At 44.2% G+C, this 22,415-nt stretch overlaps 2 protein-coding genes across 3 annotated transcripts; one reads left to right on the top strand and one right to left on the bottom strand.

The window, feature by feature from the left end:
- On the bottom strand, positions 1-5,991 carry LOC139379469 (dr1-associated corepressor-like). The gene is made up of 7 exons (XM_071122282.1): positions 5,571-5,991; positions 3,063-3,135; positions 2,646-2,739; positions 2,385-2,507; positions 2,165-2,255; positions 1,909-1,997; positions 1-1,492 (listed from the first exon to the last, which is right to left on the bottom strand). Exons 1-7 carry the CDS (start codon positions 5,610-5,612, stop codon positions 1,321-1,323), a joined length of 684 nt encoding a protein of 227 aa, XP_070978383.1. The 5' UTR covers positions 5,613-5,991; the 3' UTR covers positions 1-1,320.
- Positions 5,992-6,078: 87 nt separating this feature from the next.
- On the top strand, positions 6,079-21,480 carry c21h11orf68 (chromosome 21 C11orf68 homolog). Of its 2 annotated transcripts, XM_071121797.1 has the most exons (3): positions 6,095-6,118; positions 7,086-7,200; positions 20,176-21,213. In XM_071121797.1, exon 3 carries the CDS (start codon positions 20,243-20,245, stop codon positions 21,005-21,007), a length of 765 nt encoding a protein of 254 aa, XP_070977898.1. In that variant the 5' UTR covers positions 6,095-6,118; positions 7,086-7,200; positions 20,176-20,242; the 3' UTR covers positions 21,008-21,213. The 2 variants fall into 2 exon arrangements, with proteins under 2 accessions (XP_070977899.1, XP_070977898.1); XM_071121798.1 differs by lacking the exon at positions 7,086-7,200 and having other exon boundaries at positions 6,079-6,118; positions 20,176-21,480.
- Positions 21,481-22,415: the final 935 nt, after the last annotated feature.

The raw sequence follows: 22,415 nt of genomic DNA, 5'->3' as shown, positions 1-22,415 counted from the left end.
TTTTATTGAAATCTGAACTTTATTTCACCCATACAAAATAAAAAGAATGTTAAAGTTTACATACAGCATCAAGTTTAACTGCCTACCTTTAAACATTTCATATCAAGACAGACACAGACATTAAAACAATCTAAAAAGAGAGAAAGAACAACACGTAATACAAAGGCTAATTTTATTCCAAGTGGGGGGGGGGGGTACGATATCTTCTTGAAAACAAATTATAGGTGAGAAGGGGTAGGGGTTTAACAACTTTAAAAACAAAGTTATGCTTCAGGAGCGTCACAGTATCTTTCAGATAAGAATAGCCAGCACAGACACTTGTCTTCAAGAGATGTTTTTTTTTTGGGGGGGGGGGGGGGGGGGGGGGGGGGGGGGTACAAAACAACATATTTCATGTCATACCTCCAAAGTAGTGACTTGTCACCCAAATTTCAAATGAACAAACAAGAACATCCAATTGGAGTTGTAAACATTAGCATAATTACATTTGAATATGGTTGAAGTAAGCTAACGGTCAAGGTCTTCATGAGGATAAATTATCATAAAAAGTTTAATTAAAAAGGGGGAAAAAAATGCATTGACAAGAATTCATAACCTTTCGTAAAAAACATCTCCTTACCCATTTGTTGAGGGCCTATGTAGCCTAACAATCAAACTAGTTGGAGAGGATGACCTGCCACTCTGCCAAATTCATGATAATCCTCACAGACAATAAACCTCATCTCCTTTTCCTATAGGTAAGTGCTGATCACTTTTAAAATATGACATACTGCTGCTCTGAAATCATCAAGTAGGTGTCTGTGTGTACAGTATTCTATGAGGCTGTTAGGCTGCGCAGGGGTTCGGTTGAGATCCACAAACTAACTTGAGCAGACATTGAGAGCGGAAATGGAGTGATATGTTCTTTGAACACCAATGTCGCAAACAGAAAACACAGAGAGAGAATAACCAAAGTGCAAACTACAATGGGACTTAATAATCAAACCTGTCCTTGGGCTAGGCCAGAGGCTTTGACGCATCAACTGGTTTTTTTGTGTGTAGTCCAAATAGAACGACCACCTGTCTTAAAAAAACAACCTGGTTCAAATTCTCTCCACAATAAAAATAAGGAAAAAAATTATAATTAAAACATAATATACAACCGATTACTCTCATCTTCAGTGGTGGCAGCTGTCATGTCTACGAGCCTTACTGACAGTTGTAGACTTTTCCTGAACAATGAGCTGCATGTGAGCGTTTCCCCAGACCCAACTCTTTGTCAATGCAGCCAAACAAGAGAACAACTTATGAGAAAATGAAAGGTAAAAAGAGCGGGGGGAGCTAAGAGTCATAGTCTTCATCGTCGTCGTCATCGTCTTTGTGCGGCATGGATGGGGGAGGCGGGGGTGCGGTGCCCATCAGCGAGGGGTGGGGGGCAAAGGAGCCTAGGGACATGGCCAGGCCCCCCTGTGCGGTGCCCATGTGGAGGTACTGAGGTGGTATGGTGTCTGGGCTGTGTCACACAACAGAGAGATGAGTCATGTTCTGGACGTGGAAAACATTGGTGAAACGTTTTGTAATTGAGAAGTAATCATTGAACTTGTCCAAGTATCAACAGATTTTTACTCTACTGGACACCACCCAGAAAAGCGAATATCTGCTTCACTTCAGTGTGTGTGTGTGTGTGTGTGTGTGTGTGCATTTCAAGTTTTTATTGTCGCGTGCACCAGTACAGTGAAATGCCTTTCTTGCTTGCTCTTTCCCAACAACACAGTAATCAATATCAGTAGCACAAAGAGTAGAACAGAAACACAAGTGAAATAGAAATAATAACAACAGTAGAAAATAAGTAAGCTATATACAGTGTCAGTCCCAAAACCATATTTACAATTTACAGGGATACTGGAGTGGCAGGCAGTGCGTGTTTACCTGTGGAATCGGGATTGCGGCTGCAGGTTTGTGCTTGACTGAGAACCATCCTCCTCATCCCCATCTGTCTCGCTATCTTCAGAGTCATCCTGTTGCCATGTCAACAAAAAGCTAAATAAGCCACACTCTTCCCCATCACACCTGATATAACTTAAATTGGCCACCTAGCCAAACTAACATTTCCCCCAATACAAGGTTACTGTTACCGAAGGTAAGGTTGTGTTTAGTGACTGCCAAATGAAAGGTCAACACCGACCTCTTGCTCCGACTCTGTGTCTGATAGCTTCTTGTCTTTTCCCTTGGAGCGGGCTCCTCCGTTCTTGCGACCTGACCCCGGCTTTCGACCTCTGCAAGACACCAAGTAAGAACACAAAGTTAAGATTTCATAATTCACATTTTCCATTGACCAAAACTTTAGGGGGCAATCAGTCGTATCCTATCCAAGTCAACAGTGGGTATCATTCAGTGTCCGTTACCTGCGTGCACCTTTTTCCCCCCCCTCTGCATGGTTCTCCTCTCCCTCGCCCTGCATGTCTGGCACTGCTGCTACCAGGTCCTTCAGGAAGTCAAACTGCTGCTCCAGCTCAATGCACTGTTTTCTGCACACAGACACACATTGTTTAAAACATTACTTTCCCAGAGATCCAAAAGCACTGATAGGCAAGAATGCTGACCATTACGATCTGTAGTCCTACTAACTTTTGTGACCAACACTGATAACTGAATAAATGACTTACAAGTGTGACGTTGTCATTGTTTTTGCGTTCCGGGACTGGGTGACTTGACAGGCTTTCGTCAGGAGAGACTCCAGGAACAGCTCCAAAGCTCGTGCTGGTGGTTGAATTAAGAAAAGGGAAAAGTAGCCACCAGCCGACAGGACCAGGCAGCTATGTTTATTGTCTTCAATTACTCAATTACAGTTAGATATTTCACAACTACTCAAGAGTGAACACTAGACTGTTACTAGGCCAACAAACCCTCAAAACAGTGGGTCAAATGAATTTCATTCAACTGCACAACACAATCACAAACAATTACCCTATAAGCTAAATCTCCATATTGTCATTGGCAAATAAAAACATTTTTGAAATGCAGTTACTTGAAACATGCAATGAAATACAGCCAGGTGAAGCTCTCGGGCCTGATAAGGATACATATGATGACAGGAACTGCGGCAGCCACTTTGCCTATCTCTTCATCAGTCTGCATGATCTTCTTAATCCTGGCCTGTAATAGTAATGGGAAAACGTCAGTGAAATAGCGCTTTAAAGATACCGCTATTAAGCATTTGCATGACTGTACTAATTGATCAATCAATCAACCACACATGAACAGCACATTGACAGTGTTTAGATGACAAGGAAACTAGGCTACAGACAGCAATGGCTGAATGTGCAACGCATAGGCCTAAACTTACCCTAGTAAAACTGACTATCCTACCGATCCTCGACTTCGGCGATGTCATCTACAAAATAGCTTCCAATACTCTACTCAGCAAACTGGATGCAGTTTATCACAGTGCCATCCGTTTTGTCACCAAAGCCCCATATACCACCCACCACTGTGACCTGTATGCTCTAATCGGCTGGCCCTCGCTACATATTCGTCGCCAGACCCACTGGCTCCAGGTCATCTACAAGTCCATGCTAGGTAAAGCTCCGCCTTATCAGTTCACTGGTCACGATGGCAACACCCACCCGTAGCACGCGCTCCAGCAGGTGTATCTCACTGATCTGATCATCCCTAAAGCCAACACCTCATTTGGCCGCCTTTCGTTCCAGTTCTCTGCTGCCTGTGACTGGAACGAATTGCAAAAATAAATAATAATAAAATAGTCGCTGAAGTTGGAAACTTTTATCTCCCTCACCAACTTCAAACATCTGCTATCTGAGCAGCTAACCGATCGCTGCAGCTGTACATAGTCTATCGGTAAATAACCCACCCAATTTACCTACCTCATCCCCATACTGTTTATATTTATTTACTTTTCTGCTATTTTGCACACCAGTATCTCTACCTGTACATGACCATCTGATCATTTATCACTCCAGTGTTAATCTGCAAAATTGTAATTATTTGCCTACCTCCTCATGCCTTTTGCACACAATGTATATAGACTCTCTTTTTTTTCCTACTGTGTTATTGACTTGTTAATTGTTTACTCCATGTGTAACTCTGTGTTGTTGTTCACACTGCTATGCTTTATCTTGGCCAGGTCGCAGTTGTAAATGAGAACTTGTTCTCAACTAGCCTACCTGGTTAAATAAAGGTGAAAATAAATAAATAATAATAAAACCCAGGGTTTCCCAAACTTTGTGCACGTTTAGTTTTTTTGCCCTGGCACTACACAGCCGATTCAAATAATCATCAAGCTTTGATCATTTGAATCAGCTGTGTAGAGTTGGGGCAAAACCCAAAACATGCATCCCTTGGGGTCCCAAGGACAGAGTTTGTGAAATGCTGGCCCATCTGTTTGCAACACCTGAGGATTTAGGTAATGAGCAGAAGTCATGCAGAGCATAACATGGTGACAATCTTGATAGGTAGCTAATAATACCACACCTGAACTGGGAGCTAGTTGTTTGTTATGGTGACGATTATATCATCTACAGGCCTATTTCTTTTGAAGCTGTACCTGTTAATTCTCCTACCAAGTTCACCTAGCTAGAGACCACCATGCACCTACTTGGTTTCAGCCCAGTCTGTTTTGGCTCATCTCAAGACAGGGAGGTCATCTACAAAGCCATCTAGCTACCTCACTCCCTCTACTGCACCTGCTGTCTCGACCTCTGAATGCTGAGCTATGAAAATGCCAACTGACATTTACTCATGAGGTGCTGACCTGGGATTATTATTTGACCCTGTTGGTCATCTATGAACATCTTGAAGAACAATCTGGTATTAGTGGCCATTTACTTTTTACTTTTATCATCTCTACCTTCTGGAGTGGCCAGAAGAGGACTGGCCACCCCCCAGAGCCTGGTTTCTCTCTAGGTTCCAGCCTTTCTAGGGAGTGTTTCCTAGCCACCGTGATTCTAAAACTGCATTGCTTGCCCTCTGGGGTTTTAGGCTCGGTTTCTGTATAAGCACTTTGTGCTGATGTAAAATGGGCGTTTATTAATAAATGTTCATTGATTGACTGAGTGAGTAGCGGCAGCAGGTATCATGACATTCATAGGGGGACTGGTTTGCTGACCACTTAGCCATTATACTAGCTAGCAACATCCTCTTATTTTCCATACAAGATGTGTCACTTATTTTGATGCAAATCCCAACCTAACATGGGAATACTGATTTTGGTCAATAATTAATCCAGGTCTCTCAGCACAGATGGCAAGCTTGCAAATAACAATGACCACGCTAGACAGCAATGCATTTTTAATGGCCACCCGCACCTAAATAGTGGCTGGCTAACTCGTTTCTACATTAGCTAGATAACATGTCGAACGATACAGCTCTAGCTAGCTAGCTACTAAGTAACTAGTTAGTTTTGTCTTCTTGTATTGCAAACTAGCTAGCAACCAAGCCCAAATCCCATTCATGGGTGCACTGTTTTAGCAAACATTAGCAAGCTACTTAGCAAACGCGTTGGCAGTCCCAGCTCATATTTAGCTAGATCATTACCGTTAGCTAACTGATTAGCAAACAAAGTATCAACTTACCGGAGGGAATCTGGCGTTATATTTCTTCTTTTTGCTGGGCATTATTGAGTAACCGTGCTAGTTAACTTAAAACAATCTTCAATGGTGTGTTATTATATGTCCCTCCAACACGCACCTTAGTGGGTACCTATCGTTGGCTCCTAGCTAGCCTAGCACGTAGCAACGTCGTCTTCTCGAGATGTTCCGCAGGGTCTCCCGGTCCGTAGGACTCTCGCCTAAGCCTGCACACTGTCTGGTCTGGTCAAATAGACAGCACGCGGGTTTGACATAATAAACAAACACAGATTGATTATTATCAAATGACTGCCGTGTTGAGGTAAAATGCAACATTGCAAGCTATACGTGACAAAAAGCTAAAAGTGCATGATACAATTGTAATGTGGCACTATATTGGATCACTCCGTCCGTGCGGCAGGATACACCCCGAGTAAGAATTTCCGATTAGTCTGCTGTACCAGGTAGTGCTGCGGCTGACACCCTTAAATAACTGTCGGCGCACTACTTCCATCTCTTCATTTTCTCGTCTCATTCCAGCGAGGATTCGTTTGGTAAGAGCTCTATGTTAGTGTAAAAGCGCATAAGTAATACCCGCAGCTAGCTAGCCTCTCCATCATGGTGCGCTGCTGTCCCCCCACTCGGTTTAGTTTGTGTTATCTCGTTTGGTTTTCGTCCTTGTTTTTATTACTAACCTAGGCGATACTTTATTTGGTATATCCAGTATTGTGGTGCAGAAGGTTTGGCTTAGTTGTCTGTCCACAAGAACCCCCCTGGTCATAGCCCTCGGGTTCGGAGACCGCGCCTACCCCACCATATCCGGAGACGGTATGTTTAATTTCGGCGGGCTTGCAGTTCTCCCTGAGAATGAACTAGGTGTCACAAGGCGCAGTTCTTGTTGTCTTGCTACATATGTAGCACTATATTGGATCACTCCAGTGTGGTATTATTTCGCGCGGCAGGATACAGTCCGAGTAAGATGCTTCAGTCCAAACACATAAAAGACACCAACTGGTTGCATTCCAAACACACACCTTCCCCCGTCAGCCCTCAAATTAAGTGCACACTTATGATAACATGAGGCATGATGAGTAGACACTTGCAGGGCAAGGTGCGCTGGCAGAGGGAATTCATTTTAACTGGTCGACCTTGGCCTAAAGTTAGTCCCACGGATGTTTTCATTCATCATGGAACCACCGGTAGCTGTGTGTGCTTTTATATGCGCTCAGTCCATTTTGATTGTATTTCATGTCATGGCTAGATGACAAACCATCCGCAGACATCGAATACTAGCCATCCGACGATATCGGGTAAATCGAAAATTACAACTTTCCCTGACAACACATATTGTATGTGCTAGCTAGCATTTCCAAAAGCTTAACAAACGTCATTACGTGTTTGTGCATTAGTAGCACAATCTTGAACTTTAGATTCGTTTTTACTTACAATTGTATGGTGACTTGATGTTGGTTTTAAGTTTTGGGTCACTTAATCTTCCAATTGAATTATGGAACGTTTTAGGCCCTGAAGTGAACAGAATCTTACACTATCACAAACGAGGACTGAGTTGCCAACTTCCCTTGCTTGGCTAATTGTTAGGACCGGTGGAAAAGATTGCATGAGGATTCCCACAAGGGTAAGTGGAGGGTTTGTCTTTTACGCAATTGAAATGCAGCCAGAATTTCAGATTAGTACCAGGTAATACTGCGGCTGACCCTCTTCCTTTTATTGGCTCATTCCAGAGGATTTGCATGGTAAGATCTGTTAGTGTGGAAGTATACCTGCAGCTATTCAATATCTTGGACCAGCTAGCTAACTATCCTCTCCATCAGGGTGCTCTGCTGTCCCCCCACACGGAATGGCTTGTGCCATCTAGTTTGGGTTTTGTCCTTGTTTTTTTAAAACTTGAGACAGTGTATTGACCTGTGCGATACTCTGTTTTGTCTACCAGTATTGCAGCGTTGAGGGTTCGTCTTAGTTGTCTGTGACTTGTCTGTCCCCGGAACTCTCCCGGTAATAGCCTTCGGCTTCGGGGACCGTGTTTACCCCACAAGATCGGGAGACTGTTTGTGTCGCTCTGGCGGGCTTGCAGTTTTCCCCCTGCAGTGAACTAGGTGATGCGAGGTGCACCGTTTCATCCTTCACAGGGCGCAGCCATGTTGCCTAGACTCTTGTGTGTTCCACGGTGAACGAGCTATGCAAAGTAGCTAGCTTAACGAGAGGTGACCATTGTAGGACTAAGCACAGTTATAAACACACTTTCCTGAAGTCCTGCCAACCAGCACACCCACGTATAAAGCAAGAAATAAGCTATAAACGTGTGAGGTAGAATGCCGTGCCCCTTCATGGTCAGGCAGTTCACACTGTTGGCTTAAGTTTTCCACACCGAAAAGCTACAGCCATTCAGCTCGCCTTCAGATAATGAGACTACGTATGATACTGTAGGTCCCATTCTATACTATCATAATGTGTTTACTATAGACACAGTAATAATACTTTTGGCTTCATTTTCCAGTATTGGGCTAAATTTGTTAGCACGGCCATAGTGAGATTACACGGGGGGTTTTTTTACGTAGTTGCTGCGTTGTGATAGATTACTGTAAAACAGAAACAAACTATTACACTTAAGGGTTTCAGTGTGTAGCTGTTTTTACTATAGTTCTGTTGCACTAATTTACAGTACACTGTAAATACCCCTTAATTTAAACATAACTATCAGAGTTTTTCCAGTGTGTAGCTGGGTTTACTATAGTTTTTCTGTTGCACTACTTACAGTAGGTTACAGAGTAACTATGCTAGTTTCCAGTGACTATCCTAGTTTCCCTTGGAAACTCACTTTTTAGCTATTACACTGCCGTGTTGCAGTGTGTAGCTAGGGTTATTAGTTTTGTTGTACTTACAGTTAACACTAACTCTTCGTTTCCACTGGAAACTAACATCTCAGAACTATTACACTGAGTGTTTCAGTATATACTGTGCCTTTAGAAAGTATTCAGACCCCCATGACTTTTTCCACATTTTGTTACGTTACGGCCTTGTAAAATGCTTAGGAAATTGCATTAAATAAAACAATCTACACACAATACCCCATAATGACGAAGTGAAACAGGTTTTTAGAAATGTTTGCAAATGTATAATTTAAAAAAAAAAAAAAAAATTTTTTAAAACCATACCTTGTTTACATAAGTATTCAGACCCTTTGCTATGAGACTTGAAATTTAGCTCAGGCGCATCCTGTTTCCATTGATCATCCTTGAGATGTTTCTACAACTTGATTGGAGTCCATCTGTGGTCAATTGATTGGACATGATTTGGAAAGTCAGAGTTCCTCTGTGGAGATGGGAGAAACTTCCAGAAGTACAACTATCGCTGCAGCACTCCATCAATCAGGCCTTTATGGTAGAGTGGCCAGATGGAAGCCACTCTTCAGTAAAAGGCACATGACAGCCCGCTTGGAGTTCACCAAAAGGCACCTTAAGCCTCCCAGACCATGAGAAATAAGATTCTCTGGTCGGATGAAACCAAGATTGAACTCTTCGGCATGAATGCCAAGTATCACATCTGGAGGAAACTTGGCACCATCCCTACGGTGAAGCATGGTGGTGGCAGAATCATGTTGTGGGGATGTTTTTTTTTTTTCAGAGGCAGGGACTGGGAGACTAGTCAGGATCGAGGGAAGGATTAACAAAGTACAGACATCCTTGTTGAAAACCTGCTCCAGAACGCTCAGGACCTCAGACTGGGGTGAAGGTTCACCTTCCAACAGGACAACAACCCTAAGCACACAGCCAAGACAATGCAGGAGTGGCTTCGTGTCTCTGAATGTCCTTGAGTGGCCCAGCCAAAGCCCGGACTTGAACCCGATCAAACATCTCTGGAGAGATCTGATCGGACGACTGTGTGATCACGCTCTCCGTAGCCAACGTGAGTAAGACCTTTTAAACAGGTCAACATACACAAGGCTGTGGGGCCAGACGGATTACCAGGACGTGTGCTCCGGGCATGTGCTGACCAACTGGCAGGGGTCTTCACTGACATTTTCAACATGTCCATGATTGAGTCTGTAATACCAACATGTTTCAAGCAGCCCCTGTGCCCAAGAACACAAAGGCAACCTGCCTAAATGACTACAGACCCGTAGCACTCATGTCCGTAGCCATGAAGTGATTTGAAAGGTTGGTAATGGCTCACACCAACACCATTATCCCAGACACCCTAGACCCACTCTAAGTCCGAGCACGCCCCCATTCTCATCGATGGGGCTGTAGTGGAGCAGGTTGAGAGCTTCAAGTTCCTTGGTGTCCACATCAACAACAAACTAGAATGGTCAAAACACACCAAGACAGTCGTGAAGGGGGCACGACAAAGCCTATTCCCCTTCAGGAAACTAAAAAGATTTGGCATGGGTCCTGAGATCCTCAAAAGGTTTCTTCAGCTGCAACATTGAGAGTTTTGGTTGCATCACTGCCTGGTACGGCAATTTTTCGTTCTCTGAATGCAAGGCACTACAGAGGGTAGTGTGCGTACGGCCTAGTACATCACTGAGGCTAAGCTGCCTGCTATTCAGGACCTCTACACCAGGCGGTGTCAGAGGAAGGCCCTAAATATTGTCATAGACCCCATCTACCCCAGTCATAGACTGTTCTCTCTACCGCATGGCAAGCAGTTACCAGAGTGCCAAGTCTAGGACAAAAAGGCTTCTTAACAGTTTTTACCCCCAAGTCATAAGACTCCTGAACAGGTAATCAAATGGCTACCCGGACTATTTGCATTGTGTGCCCCTCCCAACCCCTATTTTTACACTGCTGCTACTTTGGTTATCATATGTGCATAGTCACTTTAACCATATCTACATGTCCATACTAGAGGTTGACCGATTATGATTTTTCAACGCCGATACCAATTATTGGAGGACCAAAAAAGCAGAGACCGATTTAAATCGGTAGATTAAAAAAATTAAAAAATATTTGTAATGACAATTACAACAATACTGAATGAACACTTATTTTAACTTAATATAATACATCAATAAAATCTATTTAGTCTCAAATAAATAAAGAAACATGTTCAATTTGGTTTAAATAAGGCAAAAACAAAGTGTTGGGAAAAAAAGTAAAAGTGCAATATGTGCCATGTAAAAAAGCTAACGCTTAAGTTCCTTGCTCAGAACATGAGAACACATGAAAGCTGGTGGTTCCTTTTTAACATGAGTCTTCAATATTCTCAGGTATGAAGTTTTAGGTTGTAGTTATTATAGGACTATTTCCCTCTATACCATTTGTATTTCATAAACCTTTGACTATTGGATGTTCTTATAGGCACTTCAGTATTGCCAGTGTAACAGTATAGCTTCCGTTCCTCCCTGGGCTCGAACCAGGAACACAACGAGAACAGCCACCCTCGACACAGCGTTACGCAGAGCAAGGGAAACAACCACAGGCTCAGAGCGAGTGACGTTTGAAACGCTATTAGCGCGCGCTTACTAGCTAGCCATTTCACTTCGGTTACACCAGTCTCATCTCGGGAGTTGATAGGCTTGAAGTCATAAACAGCGCAATGCTTGAAGCACAACGAAGAGCTGCTGGCAATACGCAAGGAAAGTGCTGTTTGAATGAATGTTTACGCGCCTGCTTCTGCCTACCACCGCTCAGTCAGATACTTAGATAGTGGTATGCTCAGTCAGATTATATGCAACGCAGGACACGCTAGATAATATCTAGTAATATCATCAACCACGTGTAGTTAACTAGTGATTATGATTGATTGCTTTTTTATAAGATAAGTTTAATGCTAGCTAGCAACTTACTTTGGCTTACTGCACTCGTGTAACAGGCAGTCTCCTTGTAGAGTGCAACAAGAGAGGCAGGTCGTTATTGCGTTGGACTAGTTAACTGTAAGGTTGCAAGATTGGATCCCCCGAGCTGACAAGGTGAAAATCTATCGGTCTGCCCCTGAACAAGGCAGTTAACCCACCGTTCCTAGGCCGTCATTGAAAATAAGAATGTGTTCTTAACTGATTTGCCTAGTTAAATAAAGATTAAATAAAGGTGTAAAAAAAATCAAAAAATTCAGATTTATGAAAACTTAATCGGTCATTCCGATTAATCGGTCGACCTCTAGAACATACTACCTCAACCAGCCTGACTAACCGGTGTCTGTATGTAGCCTCACAACTTTTATAGCCTACTTACCTACTGTTCACCTAATACCTGTTTTGCACTATTGGTTAGAGCTTGAAAGGTAAGCAATTTCATTGTAAGGTCTACTACACCTGTTGTATTCGGCGCACTTGACAAATAAACTTTGATTTGAAAATAGCTGGGCAGCAACTAGGGTTGCAGATTTTGGGGAATATTCAGAGGTGGAAACTTTACGTGGGAATTAATATTAATACTATTTAAATGTAGATGTTTTTTTGCATTGGATTTAAACTCGGCAACAAAAGTCCCCTCACTGTCGACTGCATTTATTTTCAGAACTTAACCTGTGTAAATATTTGTATGACCATAAGATTCAACAACTGCGACACTGAACAAGTTCCACAGACATGTGACTAACAGATAGTGAATAATGTGTCCTTGAAAAGTGTGTAAAATCAAAAGTAAGTCAGTATCTGGTGTGACCACCAGCTGCATGAAGTACTGCAGTGCATCTCCTCCTCATGGACTGCACCAGATTTGCCAGTTCTTGCTGTAAGATGTTACCCCACTCTTCCACCAAGGCACCTGCAAGTTCCCGGACATTTCTGGGGGGGATGGCCCTAGCCCATTCCTGTGACATTCCTGTTTTGAAGGAAATCACGCACAGATCAAGCAGTTGTCATGCTGGAGGATCATGTCAGGATGAGCCTGCAGGATGAGCCTGCAGGAAGGGTACCACATGAGGGAGGAGGATGTCTTCCCTGTAACGCACAGTGTTGAGAATGCCTGCAATGACAACAAGCTAATTCTGATGATGCTGTGACACACCGCCCCAGACAATGACGGACCCTCCACCTCCAAATTGATCCCGCTCCTGAGTACTGGCCTCGGTGTAACGCTCATTCCTTTGACGATAAACGCGAATCTGACCCATCACCCCTGGTGAGACAAAACCACGACTCGTCAGTGGAGAGCACTTTTTGCCAGTCCTGTCTGGTCCAGCGTCGGTGGTTTTGTGCCCATAGGAGACGTTGTTGCCGGTGATGTCTGATGAGGACCTGCCTAACAGGCCTACAAGCCCTCAGTCAATTATCTCTCAGCCTATTGCGGAGAGTCTGACTACTGATGGAGGGATTGTGTGTTCCTGGTGTAACTCGGGCAGTTGTTGCCTTCCTGTACCTGTCCTGCAGGTGTGATGTTCGGATGTACCGATCCTGTGCAGGTGTTACATGTGATCTGCTACTGCAAGGATGATCGGCTGTCCGTCCTGTCTCCCTGTAGCGCTGTCTTAGGCGTCTCACAGTACGGACCTTGCAGCATGCCTAAGGCACGTTCACGCAAATGAGCAGGGACCCTGGGCATCTTTCTTTTGATGTTTTTCAGGGTCTGTAGAAAGGCCTTTTTTTTGTGTCCTAAGTTTTCATAACTGTGACCTTTTAATTACCTACTGTCTAAGCTGTTAGTGTCTTAACAACCATTCCAAAAGGTGCATTTAATTGTTTATGGTTCATTGAACAAAAATTGGAAACGGTGTTTAAACTCTTTACAATGAAGATCTGTGAAGTTATTTTGATTTTTACGAGTTCTTTGAAAGACAGCGTCCTGAAAAGGGGTTGTTCCTCTTTTTGCTGAGTTTATTTACCATATCATATGGAGACGAACTCAAACCTTTTACCTTAGTCATTTGCCATGTCTACTTATGATAAGTCCTTCCAATAGATTAAAACCAAAAAACAATTTAGTTACAAATTGACTCTTCACATGGGATGATTTCACTGAACAACAAAAGGGAATATTGATTGATCCATCGCATCTCCCCAAAATATTTAACATACATCTGTGAAATGATAGTCTAGAAACTAAAGCTTTGGTTGTCTTCCTCTCAGGCTTCCATGTCTTCTCCATGGACCTCCTCAATGTCCACCTCCTTGAACGTCAGACTCTGAAGCCTCATCTTCACTGTCACTTTCCAATCTTGTTGATGACTCGTTCTCAAAAAGCCTCAAATTTGCCACCAGGCCAAGGTGGCGAGACACCGAAGTGTTGACACCATAGGCCTTGTTGATCTCTGCACCAGATAGGATGCTCTTGCCAGCATACTTGGGGTCCAACATGTACGCTGCGGCGTGTGTGGGCTTTAGGCAGAAGTCTTCAAGCTTTTTGATGTATTTCAGAACTGCAGTTTCCACTGTTTGGCGTGACAGTAAAGTGGGAAGGGCAGTATGGATTTCTTCTCTTACATCTGCAAGCAGAGTCTGAACATCAGACAGGATGGCATTGTCTCCCTCAATCTGCAATGGCTACTGCTATAGGTTTCAGGCTGTGTACCACTCTCCCAAAATGCATCATCCAGGAGGATACTCTTGATTGGGGCTGTGCATATTGACAGACTGTGATATGGCCACTTCTTGTAGAGACTCCTTCCCCTCCAGGTACCTGTCAAACATGATGACAACACCACCCCAATGGGTGTTGCTGGGCAGCTTCAATGTGGTGCTCTTATTCTTCTCACGTTGCTTGGTGAGGTAGATTGCTGCTATAACTTGAAGACCCTACACATACCTAACTATTTGCTTGGCTCTCTTGTAGAGTAACCATTGTTTTGAGTGCCATGATGTCTTTGAGGAGTAGATTCAATTCATTAGCATCACAGCTGATGGGTGTGATGGTAGGACTCCTCCACTTTAGACCAAGCAGCCTTCATGTTCACAGCATTGTCTGTCACCAGTGCAAATACCTTCTGGTGTCCAAGGTCATTGACTGCTTTCAGCTCATCTGCAATGTAGAGACCGGTGTGTCTGTCCCTTATGTCTGTGCTCTTGTAGAATACTGGTTGAGGGGTGGAGATGATGCAGTTAATTATTCCTGGTCACGAACATTCAACCATCCATCGGAGACGATTGCAATAGTCTGCTTTCTATGATTTGCTTGACCTTGAACTCTGCATCCAGCAAATGAGTAGATAAAGCATGTCTGGTTGGAGGGGTGTATGCTGGGCGAATAACATTCAGAAATATCTTCCAATACACATTGCCTGTGAGCATCAGAGGTGAACCAGTTGCATACACAGCTCGAGCAAGACATTCATCAGCATTTCTAAGTTCCTCCATTGAGTCAAACAAACGTATGACTCCAAGAGGAGCATGAGCTGATGCTACCGATAAGGTGTCTGATTTATCATTTTCACCTCGAACAGAAATAGAGGGGCTTTTGTCAGAGGTTGTGAGCGCTGAGGGAACTTTATGCACTTGGCCAGATGATTCTGCATCTTTGTTCCATTCTTCACATTTGGCACAGTATTTGCAAATGTACACAGCTTTTCCTTCTCCATTAGCTGCAGTGAAATGTCTCCACACATCAGATGGTGGCAGTTTCCTGTTAAGATTAGGGGGGAAAAAATAGAAAACCCTAAATTAATTTCCATTTACAGAAATAGTTAAGCAGTTAGATTAAACAACTCCTTTGTAAGATAAATGTTTTAAAATGAAACATGCATGGGAACAGGTGAATGAACACTCCTCAGTTAGCAGGCTCAAGCAAGCTAAATCCCACATGGTAGCAGAAACTAACTACTAGTAAGTGTTAATTTCTAACTTATTTAAACACACTTTGCTGTAGGCAACTATTTACTAGTTAACAAAAAATAATGTATGTCATAAAATATTCACCACACCCAGTATTGTAATGAAATTTTACCAGAAAGCATGTAGTCCTTGGCTCAGACAGTGTAGTAGTGTGGGCTCCATAGCATCTCATTAGTGTGCAAGATCTTGAGAATCGGCTGTACATGTGATGGAAGAATGCACTGTGCATGCGGAGGGTTACAATTCCTATGAATTGAGGATAGTTTATCCAAAATATGCCACAAGACCTATAATTTCCTTGTGTATCCCACAAAAGTTTACTGTCATAATCTAACTTTTTTTAATTATTTTTTTTGCCCTGGAAATTAACTTCCCATGGGAAAATTCCGGAAAGTTTCTGACCCTTTGCAACCCATCCAACCTGACGGAGCTTGCAGAGAATAATGGGAGAAACTCCCCAAATACAGGTGTGCCAAGCTTGAAGTGTCATACCCAAGAAGACTCGAGGCTGTAATCGCTGCCAAAGGTGCTTTAACAAAGTACTGAGGAAACAGACTGAATACTTATGTAAATGCCTATTTCATATTTTTTTTCTCATGAATTAGCAAAAAAAAAAACTTGCTTTTGCGTTGTCATTATGGGGTATTATGTATATATTGGGGGGGTTGAATCAGTTTTAGAACAAGGCTGTAACGTAACAATGTGGAAAGTCGAGTGGTCTGAATACTTTCCGAAGGCACTGTAGCTGGGTTTACTGTAGTTTTGTTACATTAGTTTACAGTACAGACAATCTATCCTAGTTTCCCTTAGAAACTTGCATAACAGCTAGATTCCACTGCTGGTCTTGTGCAGTGTGTAACTGGGGTTGCTATTTTGTTACACTGCAGGGTATGTCTTCCTCCCACAGAGAGAAACTACCTGTTTGGGGGGGGGGGGGGGGGGTGAAATGCCAGGTGTCCCTGCCTGTGTGGCACTCTGTAGTCACCCTGAGGTGCTGGCATTGGCAGCTTCTCACAGGCCCAAAAGCCAAACAGAGACGCAAGTGGAGTCCACATGGGCACTGAATACAGTGATGGAAGGCTATGACCTCCGATGCTGGCCACCGCTGTAGTTCTGGTTTTCTAGTGTTAATGCCTTGGTTGACAATGTTTCAGAAGGAGTTCAGATTACCTACATCCAAACCCCTCATTCTGGCCAAGGGTTCTGTCCGACAAACACGTTAACCTGTCAATAAAGTTGTCCACACTCGCTGTTTCAGGTGAACTAGAGTTTTCCCCCAGTGTGTTGTGCCTTGCTAGGGCAATAGACACTTTTCACAGACGCAGGCAATACGAAAGCTTCATCAGGTAACTATGGTGAGAGTGTTGGGCAAGGGCCTATCCAACCGGATTTTCACATTGCATGGTGCACACTGTTACTGCAGCATTTTGGCCGCCCTGTCTGCCTTTGCCTTTTGCTGTGGTGGCACATTCTGCTGTGGTGGCACATTCTACTGTAAGAATTAACTGCCTTACCTGGATGTTTAGATATTCTGCCCAATCAGTGAACAGGCCACAGACACAAGGACCCTCTTGACACATTCAAGTTATGGGACTCAACCTAATGAGAAGTCACATGACCCCCCCCCCCCCCCACGGAAGGTGATCTACCTCAGGATGTCCATAGACTCGACTCTCATGAGGGCACATCTCCCTTAGGCGAGAGTAACAAAATTGGTGGCTTCACTGTTGGTTCCACTTGGCATTCTCCATCAGGCCACTCATGCGATGGTTCAACTCCCACAGGCGGCCCCCAAATCAACAGACACCGTCAACTGTTCGTGATTAGTGAATGTTTGAGGATTTCATCGAAGTGGCTATCCCGCTCCTTCCTGGTAAAGGGTGGGAGCCTGATCCGAGTCCACCGCAGAGAGCTGGTGTGCACTGAAGCCTCTGACAGGTTGAGGTGCTGTGTTCAGAGCCAGTTAGCAACTGGAGCTCAGGGTGGTTTGCCTAGCTCTTCAACAATTCCAGCCCTACCTGGTAGGACAGCATTTCCTAATCCAATGGTTCGGGAGCTCTTGCCATGGGCCCAGACCCGTTCAGCATTGATCAGAGTAGCATATATCCCAGGGTTCTTGAACAATGCAGCAGACATGCTCTTGAGAGATGATGCTTTACGCTTTACAATGGTTCAGCCTCTCGGGGACCCTATGGCAGCTGCCCTTAAGGCCCAACCTTCTCTTCAGGCTGGGGGACCACTGGCATCTGGACCCACATGCTTCGGGCTTGGCCTCAGAGGCGTTAGTGGACCAGTCTTGGCCTTCAGGACAATGTGGTGAACACGTTGCAGAGTGCCATGGTTTCTTCCACCAATGCGTCATATGAAATGTGGTGGGGCATATTGTGTACATGGTTTGAGAGCAATATGTGCAAATGGTTTTCAGTCACAGCTTGATCCGGGCTGAGCGGAATCCACATTTAGTGTATTCAGCCGTCATGACGAAGGCCAAGAGGGACCCATGGCTGGCTACCCATTGCTCTCCAAATTTTATGGACTTCGACGTCAGTGTCCAGCAATGGCCCGCTCGGTGCCAAACTGGAACATTGACGTGGTGCTGTTAGCGCTTGCTAAGCCGCCCTTGAGCCCCTAGAGTCGATGACTTTGAAGCACCTATCCATGAAGATGGCAATCCTGTTGGCTATTACCTCCACTAAGAGGGTGAGTAAACTTCATGCCTTTTTCAGTGAGCACTGAATGCATTTCAGAATGAGTCCAGACAATTCTTGACGAAGGTCCTGTTTGACAGACATGTGAACCGGCCCTTACATTTGTCAGCAAATGTCCTTCCTACTAGAGGACTAGCTACATCGTGGGCACTGCTGCAAGGAGTTCCCCTCAATGACGTGTGCTTTAGCCAGTTGGGAATCATCTAGCACCTTTTTCTAGTTACTATCGAGTCATTGTTGCGCTTTGCTTGGTGTTGCCTCCATTTCCCTGAGTGGGGATAGAGGGATATAGCAACTATGACTGCCCTGAGCTCAGTCCTACCCTTACCTAGTTCACAGATTTTTTATCTTGTATTGTGATACCATATTGGAGTGATCCAATATAGTGCTATATAACGAAGGTTATTTGAGCTATTGGATCACTTAAGGGGGTCAGCCGCAGCACTACACCGGACTAATCGGAAATTATTACGCAATGTATCCTGCCGCGCGGAAGGGTACCATATGGGAGTTATCCACATAAATGGTTACACTTATTACACATAAGAGTGATCCACATGTAACCTTCGTTATTTTTCTAATAAACTCTAATAAACTTCATGACCCTGTCTTTCAAAGATAATTTGTAAAAATCCGACCCTTCATTGTAAAGGGTTTAAACACTGTTTCCCATGCTTGTTCAATGAACCATAAACAAATAATGAACAGGCACCTGTGGAATGGCCGTTAAGACACTAATGGCTCACAGACGATAGGCAATTAAGGTCAGTAATGAAAACTTAGGACACTAAAGAGTCCTTTCTACTGACTCTGAAAAACACAAAAGAAAGATGCCCAGGGTCCATGCTCATCTGCGTGAACGTGCCTTAGGCATGCTGCAAGGAGGCATGAGGACTGCAGATGTGGCCAGGGTAAAATAATTTGCAATGTCTGTACTGTGAGACGCCTAAGACAGTGCTACAGGACGGACAGCTGATCGTCCTTGTAGGCCTGTTGTTAGGCAGGTCCTCACCAGACATCACCGGCAACAACGTCGCCTATGGGCACAAACCCACCGTTGCTGGACTGGCAAAAAGTGCTCTTCACTGAGGAGTTGTGGTTTTGTCTTACATGGGGTGGTTGTCAGATTTGCGTTTATCGTCGAAGGAATGAGCGTTACACCGAGGCCTGTACTCTGGAGAGGGATCGATTTGGAAGTGGGGGGATTGTCATGGTCTGGGGCGGTGTGTCACAGCATCATCAGACTGAGCTCGTTGTCATTGCAGGCAATCTCAACGCTGTGCGTTACAGGGAAGACATCCTCCTCTCTCATGTGGTACCCTTCCTGCAGGCTCATCCTGACATGATCCTCCAGCATGACAATGCCACCTGCCATACTGCTCGTTCTGTGTATGATTTCCTGCAAGACAGGAATGCCAGTGTTCTGTCATTACCAGCGAAGAGCCCGGATCTCAGTCCCATTGAGCACGTCTGGGACCTGTTGGATCGGAGGGTGAGGGCCAGAAATGTACGGGAACTTGTAGGTGCCTTGGTGGCAGAGTGGGGTAACAACTCACAGCAAGAACTGGCAAATCTGGTGCAGTCCATGAGGAGATTAACTGCAGTACTTCATGCAGCTGGTGGCCACACCAGATACTGACACATTATTCCATTTCTGTTAGTCACATGTCTGTGGAACTCGTTCAGTTTGTCGCAGTTGTTGAATCTTGTGATGTTCATACAAATATTTACACATGTTAATAAGTTTGTTGAAAATAAACGCAGTTGACAGTGAGAGGACTTTCTTTTTTTTTTTGCTTAGGTACCGTTCGCTAGGCTACATGCTATTTTGTATACAGCGTGTTTCAAAGTTTTGCTAGCGACATTGAAATAATGGAGACTTGAGCAGGCTTAAACATTGCTAGCTGGTCAGCTACCTTAGTATAGAAATATTTCATTACTATACTGTAAGTTGCTCTGTTCATGCAAGTAAAATGTAAATACAGAGTTCTAAACATTTATCCATGCTAACGAGCTAGCTAGCTAGCTGTTTAACAAAGCTATTTTTTGTTCTACGAGATCATTGTGGGCTTTCCATGCTCTGTTGTATGCTTGTTCGGGATGAGTGCAAAGGCAGTTTTCTCATGAACAAGGTTTTATAACTTTTCATACTCAAACTAACATCCATGCTTATCTACAGGAGAATTGTGCACCCATTTGACCATTGCTGAGAACCCATCCCAGGAACCCCTTATTGAGATTCCACCATGGAGGATGTTCAGGTGGAGGAAGCTGTCCCAAAGGAGGGGGCAGAGGTGGAGAACCCAGAGCCATTATCTGCAGAGAGCTATGCAGCAGAGTCCATGGCTGCAGACATGGACCCCTGGATCATATTTGACTCTCGCAAAACGCCTGCAGCTGAGTTTGACGGCTGGCTGGAGACCAACAGGCCATCCCAGGTGGGGCGCTTTGGGGACGAGGAGGGTGGTAAGGGACCTGTGGGGTGGATTGCTGTGTTGGGCCCGGACCACTGCCCTGCCACAGGGGACATCACTGGACTCCAGGCGAGCTGGGAGAGGCTGCTGACCAGCGGGAGAACCATCACCTTCCAGACGGTGAAGGAACTGGCACTGAACCACGGGGTGCTCACCGGCAAGTGGCTGATGCACCTGGACTCAGGTTTCAAGGTGGACCATGCCTGGGAGTGTGTGGCCAGAGCAGCCCTGGAAGGGAAGATCTTCCAGACCAAAGTGAGCCCGCGCGACCCCAAGTCTGACCGTAAGCACGTCATCTGTTCCTATAACAAGGACTTCACAGACGAGAACGAGGTGATGAGGCTGGATGCAGTCATCCGGGCCACAGGGGTCAAGTGCTCGCTGTCCTTCAAGCCGGATGTTTACACTTACCTGGGTATTTATCGCAACAACCGCTGGAATCTCTGCCCCACAATCTACGAGAGCAAGTACGACCTGGAGTGTGTGCCCCGACGTTCCCACATCGTCAACAAAGTCACCAATCTGGAGGTCACCTAGGAAAGGAGTGTGGGAGGATAGTTTGCTATTGCTAAACAAGCACTTAGCCTGACTCATGGCATGTGTCCAACACTATGTTGTACAGTACTGTACTTTTGACTTGGGTTCAGTTAATTCCCCGAAGTATGGGGTTTAATATTTCTGAGTCCTTCCTATACATCTCGAAGCAGACTTGTTCATCGTGCTGAAATTAATTTCAGATAATTTCTTGCCATAGTTCATTACAGTGTGCTTCAAGATTCAGATTATATTGTTTACATACAAGCAAAAATGTTTTACTACTTCAACAAAAATGTTGTAAATCAAGTCTTTAATCTACTTATTTGGTAGTGCGGCTGCCATCCACAACTCTGAAACTAGAGCTTGCCACTGGTCATGCAGTGACTGAATACATGCATGTTTTGTTGTGATTCTGTACATTTAACATTTACAAAGATGTCAAGGTATCTGTAATAAAAATGTCTTACCACTTTCATTGTTTGGCTTCTATGTTTTGTACTCCATGTTATCAATTACAACAATTGCCAAATAAATGTATTTTAAACATTCTGTTGTATTGTCAGTTATCCTCTACAGGATCGATCGGTGGGTTCCCCATGGAACGGTTGAGCTAATGAGATTGTAAGTAATACATTTCCCAGGACATAGACATATCTGATATTGGCAGAAAGCTTAGATTAACAAGAATTTAACCACACTGTCCAATTTACAGTAGCTATTACAGTGAAAGAATACCATGCTATTGTTTGAGAGTGCACAGTTATGAACTTAATGTTAATAATAAACCAATTAGGCACATTTGGGCAGTCTTGATACAAAATTTAACAGAAATGCAATGGTTCATTGGATCAGTCTTCAACTTTGCACATACACTGCTGCAATCTTGTGGTAAATCTAAATTGTGCCTGGGCTGGAATAATACATGACCTTTCTCTTGCATTTCAAACCATAATACAAATTTAAACAATGCGTTATTTTGTACCAACTTTTACCAGATCTGTGTTGTTCTCCTAGTTCACATTTCCACATACTTCAAAGTGTTTCCTTTCAAATGGTATCAAGAATATGCAAATCCTCGCTTCAGGTCCTGAGCAGTCATTTCAGGTAAAAAAAAAATGTTTATTTTTTTGACCCCTTTTTTTTTTCTCCCCCCAATTTCGTGGTATCCAATTGTTGTAGTAGCTACTATCTTGTCTCATTGCTACAACTCCCGTACGGGCTCGGGAGAGACGAAGGCTGAATGTCATGCGTCCTCCGATACACAACCCAACCAGCCGTACTGCTTCTTAACACAGTGCGCATCCAACCCGGAAGCCAGCCGTACCAATGTGTCGGAGGCTACACCGTGCCCCTGGCAACCTTGGCTAGCGCGCACTGCGCCCGGCCCGTGCGCGATGAGACAAGGAGA

Source organism: Oncorhynchus clarkii, chromosome 21, assembly GCF_045791955.1.
Source record: "Oncorhynchus clarkii lewisi isolate Uvic-CL-2024 chromosome 21, UVic_Ocla_1.0, whole genome shotgun sequence".
NCBI classification, from domain to species: domain Eukaryota; kingdom Metazoa; phylum Chordata; class Actinopteri; order Salmoniformes; family Salmonidae; genus Oncorhynchus; species Oncorhynchus clarkii.
The sequence above is the reverse complement of the archived record's forward strand: the minus strand, read 5'-3'. Positions and strand labels throughout refer to the sequence as shown.